The sequence below is a fragment of the Buteo buteo genome, chromosome 18 (genome assembly GCF_964188355.1).
Source record: "Buteo buteo chromosome 18, bButBut1.hap1.1, whole genome shotgun sequence".
In the NCBI taxonomy this organism is placed as follows: Eukaryota; Metazoa; Chordata; class Aves; order Accipitriformes; family Accipitridae; genus Buteo; species Buteo buteo.
This window is the reverse complement of record NC_134188.1, coordinates 5614938-5621713: the sequence shown is the minus strand read 5'-3', so window position 1 is coordinate 5621713 and position 6776 is coordinate 5614938. Positions and strand designations below refer to the sequence as shown.

General features: G+C 35.2%; 1 protein-coding gene across 2 annotated transcripts in view; it reads right to left on the bottom strand.

The window, feature by feature from the left end:
- Positions 1 to 1017: 1017 nt before the first annotated feature.
- USP12 (ubiquitin specific peptidase 12) overlaps positions 1018 to 6776 on the bottom strand; it is a 39499-nt gene continuing 33740 nt past the window's right edge. For both annotated transcript variants that reach the window (XM_075050692.1, XM_075050693.1), the window contains one exon: positions 1018 to 5268. In XM_075050692.1, the coding sequence (XP_074906793.1) occupies positions 5167 to 5268 (102 nt within the window). In that variant the 3' untranslated portion in view covers positions 1018 to 5166. The remainder of the gene's footprint in view (positions 5269 to 6776) is intronic.

The window sequence follows — 6776 nt, the reverse complement described above, 5'->3', positions numbered from 1 at the left end:
GAAAGAGAAAATATAATTTATTTGTACTTTGGGGAAGAAAACTGGAAGATATTACTCAGGTCATATTAAAACTGGTGATGTCTGCAAACAATCCTCCTTATATACCCATTCTTGCACAAGTTCCCCCAAAGGGATTCATCAACTATAATAGCAGATTCTTAGGTTTAGCCTAAAAATTAACTCACTCAAAAAAAAAAAAAAGGTAAGATGCAGACAATTTTGCAGACATTTTTGAATACAGAGCAAAGAAAGTTTACTTCTGGCTCACTACACTCTATCGTTAAAACTGGAAACAATAGATTCCAGAGATCTCTGTATTTAAAAGATGAGACCTGTGTTTCTTTACACAGTCGTTGACTTGCATAGTTCATTCACGACAATCAATCAGTAGCAAAGCTGCTGCAAAGTGATGAACAACCCTTGAATACAGATTATGTAGAATATTAATTTCAGTAATAATTGAGTACTTGGAGGCTTGCATGTTAAGAGACTAATGTATTCTATATCTCACATTATGCTGTGAAAGGTCAGAGGACTCTGAAGCCTTACAAGACAGAAGACAAAATGTGCATATTGCATTATCATGAGGGAAAACAAAGACTGAGTTTCTAAGACACGCAAGCTTAAGATCAATCCAGACAAATGTGTGGGGGGGGGAAGCGGACAGCTTACACTGTAAAGCCACTCTTTGAAAGCAAACAAACCATATCTGGATTATCTAAACTTTTAGAAAAAAGTCACAAAAGCATCTGCAATGTAACACTGCAGGTCACAGATTATTAACATGTACTGAAATGAAGTTTTTTCCTCTTACAGATACAGGTAACTGAAGAGATACATGTACTGCTAGTTTAATCTATGAATACAGTTTCAAATAACTGCTCTCAGGCAACTTAAATAAGGGGAAAAAAACCCCCAACCCAAACCAACAAACCAACCCCAAACAAACAAACCACCACCCAACCCTTTTTGGCCCCTTAGTTGTTGATACATTTTCAACTTTCTAAAAGTCCCCACTCTCAGTCTTTCTGCCCAAGCTGAATTCTGTCATTGAACAAAGTCAGCAGTTAAACAGAAAAAAAGACATCACCTCTTCATGTGTGTAAGTAGACAAAGCTTTATGTGTAAGAGAATTCATCCCTTTTTTTTTTTTTTATAATCCATGTTGTGGAGGTATAGTATGCTAAGGGACAACTACTAATTTTAAATGAACAGTTCTGAAAAAAGTTATGAGGAAAGTTATGAGGATCTGTTTCCGACATTAACTGTACACAGTTAAGATCTTCCTGGTAACGGCAATTGGAAATCTCTGTAGAAAAAGGCAAGAAGAAACAAAGCTAAGTAAGTTCTGGTAAACAAAGACTGAAGATTTTGATTAGCAAAATTTGTGTTAGTTACAATGATAAGCTTAATAATAAGACTATACATGATCATCTTAAACCTACAGCTGAGAGACTGGACCAAATAGCACAAGATAAGGTTCCTTTAATTTTAATAAGGGAATTATGAAAGTAACTAGAGGCCTCAGATACTTCAGGTTTTAAACTTTACAAACATCACTACAAAAACAGTAACTAAGCAATACAGACTTTCATCTGTATGTGATCCAAACAGCGCATATGCAATAATGCTTGTGGCAACACCGAGACAGAGACACGGGGAACAAGCCAGGATGTCCTGTCTGGCTTCAAGCTGCCGCTCCAGAAGGACGTAGATCTTCTGTGGATCTTGTGTTATACCTGCCAGTCCTACGCAGACATCGAAGGGTATGGCAGAAGATCTGAAGCAGCATCAAATCCCTATGTGCTAACACCTGAATGTCACCTAAAGATATGCGATCTGATTTATGACTAACTTCAGAAAACACAATTCAATTTAACCATTCATACAAGTACCTGAAGACCTAAAAGCCACCACTCCCATGCAATGAAAGGCTATGCATGTGGTCATCACAACCACAAATATGGCAGGGTATGAGCCGTTTGTAAAACTGTAAGTACATATATTCATTACAAACAGTAGCGTATGCTCCAAGTGAAGAGTGACTTGATACCAAATCATACATGGAAATTGTAACCAGCTGCATCTTTTCTTTCTGATGCTGGACTCTCGTTCTTCAGTCAGTCTCTCTCGTTTGTTAGTCCTGTAAACACTCCTATTTTTCTTCTGTTTTCCCTCCCACAAGGTAGTGATCCAAGAAATCCCTTAGGTAACTCGGATGCATATTTTATAGCAAGGTACAGATTTTTTCTGAGGAAATGTTAGTCAAGAAAAAACAGTATTTCAAAACACTCCCTTGTCCTCTACCTCAGAAACGAACAACTTACTTAAAAACTAATTCTAGAGAAGTAGACCACCAAAAACATGGCTGCCACCAAACTATTTTCATAACAACACATTTAGAAAGCTATATAATGCAGTGTATTTGAACACACTTCTCCCTCCACGGCTCAGGGCACTTAGCTGAATACAGGAAATTCCAGATACTTTTTAGGTTTGAAAACACTGAAAAGCACAGAAGGCAGTTGACTGACCATTCGGGCTCCACAAAAGATACAGTACTTACCTTTAGAGAACATACTTTATTTAATAGAAGTTTTTTGCTCCAATATACAAAATAAGGGACTGTAGTCCCAATTAACATTTACATAGTTACACAGCAAATAATTTCCACCATTTACAACAACTGACGACTTTCCCACGCTCCCCACTGTATTACAGCCAAGAAGAAAATCCTATAATGTTTTACATACTGATCACTTATATTTTGTACTTCCCTGCCTCTTTTCATTTTTTTTTAAGTTGCAGTTTCTGATATCAGTTTAATTAGGAACTTACAATTATTTCAGCTGCACTAAAAGAAAAATGAAATATATAATTTGGAATACTATCTCAAAAACCCTATACAAAATAAAAGCCAGTATCTTATAAAAATACATAGCAGGAGTAAAACCAGTGAAACAACAAAAATGTTTTAAATTTTGTTAGGGTATAAAATATTTAGTAACTAGCCCCAGCTTTTAACTACACACACACACACAAAAAAAAAAAAAAAAAAAGTAAAAAAAAAACCAAACAAACCCAACCCGAACATTTTCAATTAGCAAAAAGTAATGCGACAGTTCTTTTACAATACTGTACCTTTAGTATGCAAAGGACTTCATCCTTCTAACATGCACAATTATCCAACTGATTCAACCCTTAACCTTTTTCCCACTGAAAGCTGAAAAGTTTTTAAATTATTTGAATCCTTTAAGAAAAATCCAATCATATTTTCTGCATCTCACCAATATTTAAGCTTTACTTCACAATGCTGGTAGTTTAATCATGATACATAATTTTCTATAAAAGAATTCTAGCCAAACCAAGGTTTTAGAAACTTTGCATTTTACAAAAGCAATTTGTTACAGTATGACAGTTGCTAAATAGCCCAATTTATTTAGTGACCCTGTTAAAGATTTGTTCAACTGAGTGAATAGGTGAAGTCGTTTCCTGAGCTAAAAGATACAGGTAAGTAAATAGTCAGTTATAGCAGCAGACAGGAGACATTCTTTTTAAAAGTTGTAACAGTATCAATAAAATAACCTTAGAAAATTACAACAATGTAAAAATCACTAGCTGAAGAGGGAGTGACAAGGACATCCAAGACCTGATTGCCATAATCTGGAATGCACATCCCATGACTTTCCAGAAATTACATTCAGCTACTGTCAGACAACGTACTGGTTAGTGGAAGAATGTCAAATTACAATAGTTCACATTTCTTACAGATCAGGTGTTTTGTCAAGATTTAATTCTTAATGCTGTTTCATAAACCTAAAGCAAGGTAAACTGCCTAGTTTCAGAAATTTTCACTCTGCAGGACTTAAGTATTATTACTTTTACAGGAATGTGGTATCTTCAGTCTCATGAAATTCCAAGCCTATTTCTTCTTATTACTCAGATGTAATTTATACTTGAGACATTGAGTGGGTTTTGAGATAGTCACCCACGTCATTGGGAACAGAAGTGGATCCATTTTTAGGAGAGGGAATAATATTCTTTAAATGGTGTACTTTGATCCAAATCATTCTAATTTTCCTAGAATATGAACCATTAACAAATTATTAAAGAACTATAAAGACCAGTATACCACCACTGCACCATCATTTTCTTACGATATGTGTTCTTAAAGTCTTCTATGTAATCATTTGATCACTTTTTTTCACCAATTAATGGAAAGAGGACATTCTAATTTAATTAAATAAAGTACCTCACTTAGATACCAGTTCCTCCAGAAGGAAATCTCGCTTCTGTGTTATTGATTTTTTACAGATATTGTAGTCATTGTTTTTAGAATTTATATTGGCTCTTCTTTAACATTTGAACATAATTAGTTTTAATTCAAATTGATATATAAAATTTCCAATACTTGTTAGAATAAAGGACAATACACAAGATCCTAAGTTACAATAATTTATAAATAAAAATAAACTATTACAAACCAAATCTTTCCCCATACGGAGATTAAAAGCCGTAATCTTGACTGATTGTTCCCGATCATACATTATAAATAACGTAAGCTTCTTCAGAGAAGCAAAACATACTTGCCTCCCTGACACCAGTTCATATCTTCAGTTAAACTACTACCATCAAGAAGGCAATTGTGTTGGGCCCAGTTATATCTTCTTGCTTACATCTTAACCCTCCCAACCTCATTCTTCTAAACTTAAGCACAGGAATCTAAGTTCACAAAGAGTCCTTTATCTTTTATACACAAAGTCTGTAAAAAATACAGATTTCTAATGCTCCTATTGCACCAATCTGGCAGTGCAGTTAGAATGTGATTCAAATTCCACTGAAGTCCATGAAAGGTTCTCCAGTGACCTTAATGGGCTTTGAATTAGGACCACAGAGATAGTATTACCTAACGGAAAGCTCCTGCAAGAGTGGCTGGTATCTCTTTTTGCTTATGGGATGCAGTGGAGATGTGTAGTCAGCATGATACCTGAGCAAATAAAATGAAAATTACACAAAGGTTTTAAGAATCCCAAACTCTTTGCTTAGTTGTGTGCAAACTGTGCTACTGCCCCTGGAGCTCCCTGCTTTCTTTTTTTTCAGTGCTTGCTCCATTCCAAGATAGGGAAGATGTGAGACATAAAAATCTCTCTTCACTACAGTTCCCCCTCAATCCCGAGACTGATAGAAGAGGATGTAACCAGACTCAGAGTTCTTTGAGATGTCTGATGTCAACCCGTAGAATTCTTCAATAGCTTGTGCATCAATTTTCTGCATGTAAAAACCCAAAAATTTAAAGTAAGAATATCTTGCATAACATATACATGACACTAAGTTCCACTCTAAAACTACTGTCAAACAAAAATAACTTTAACATAATTGTATAAAGTAATAAAATCCAAATAATTCCTAAACTTGTTATGTTTTGGTTTCCCCTCTGCCATCAACTGCACAGAGGGTAGTGGCTATATATATTATATAAAAAAATTTTTAAGTACTAAGGAAACGAGTGCAACCCAACGTGCATTGCTTCTGCAGGTTCCACACAGGAAAGTTTTAAAGACAACGATATCCCATTGAGACTTTATATCAATATGAAGAATGTAAGTACAAATTACCATTTCTAACTCTAAGCAGCGTAAGTCAATCAAGTGCAGAGGAGAATAAAGAGAAGGCAGAGAATGAAAGTTAACTTTTTGTATGTTTTTCACACAGAATGTTTGCTTGTGATCCTGTTAGCTTAGAAAGCCTCCTATAACCAAGATTTTGGGGGAAAGATGCAAAACTTCTGTTGAGAAGGTGAAAAGAGTATTGTCTGGTTTTGTCATCCTCTTTGGCTACAAAAGAAAGTGAAACTGAAAGCAAGCTCTCTTGCCACATTTTAAATCAAAGGCTATTAGGCTACAAACAACAAAAAGGTGGAAAGATAAATTTTCCTTCACTTAGGCAGATTTATTTAATCTCACTCCCATCATTTGGAATAAAACCTCTCTCAGAAAGGAGTGAGCCATTCCAACTTGATGAACCATGGGCCTAAATGTCAACGTTATAGACTTACGAACAAAAAGATTCTTTCCTTCCTCTTTAGAAGGGCTAAGAGAAAAACAAATACATTACTGCCAGGTGTTACTGCTTTGGAACTGGAGAGATTGTTCCTGATGTTTGTGAAATTATGTGAGATCTACTACAGCTCTCTCTGTTTTCCCTGGAGGAAAGTGAACTTTGACCCTATCAAGACATGTCAATTTACTGTATATCTTGATAAGACACAGAGGCAATCCTTTTACTTTCCCAATAGCTCTGTATATTTCCATGTTTGTCATTTCCTGTGTGAAAACCTGTCCATGCTGTGGCTTGGAGAGAACTCTTCAATACCCTTGACTCATCCTGCCTATTAACAATGTAAGTCCAATACCTCTCTCACTCATTTTTCTTCTTTTTAATTATGCAGTTCTTGTGTATTATAAGGAAAATGTAAACTACTCATTTTATAGATTTAATTAATTAAAATAAAGTCATGAAAAGGACTTGGACAGCATAATCATACCTCTGTTCATGCATAAGCATAGACAAGGGGCAAAAAGGAAGATGACAGAACAAGCAAAAAACCTGAGATGATATAATATAGGGACACCAGCAGTTTCTGCTTTTTCTCTCAATAAAGAATAAAAGATAACTAATGAAACAGAAAGATGACAAAGTCAAAACTGGTAAAGGGAATACTGCTGTTCCAAGAAATTAGTTAGAAATCTTTTTTTTTTTTTTTAAATAATTCCTGG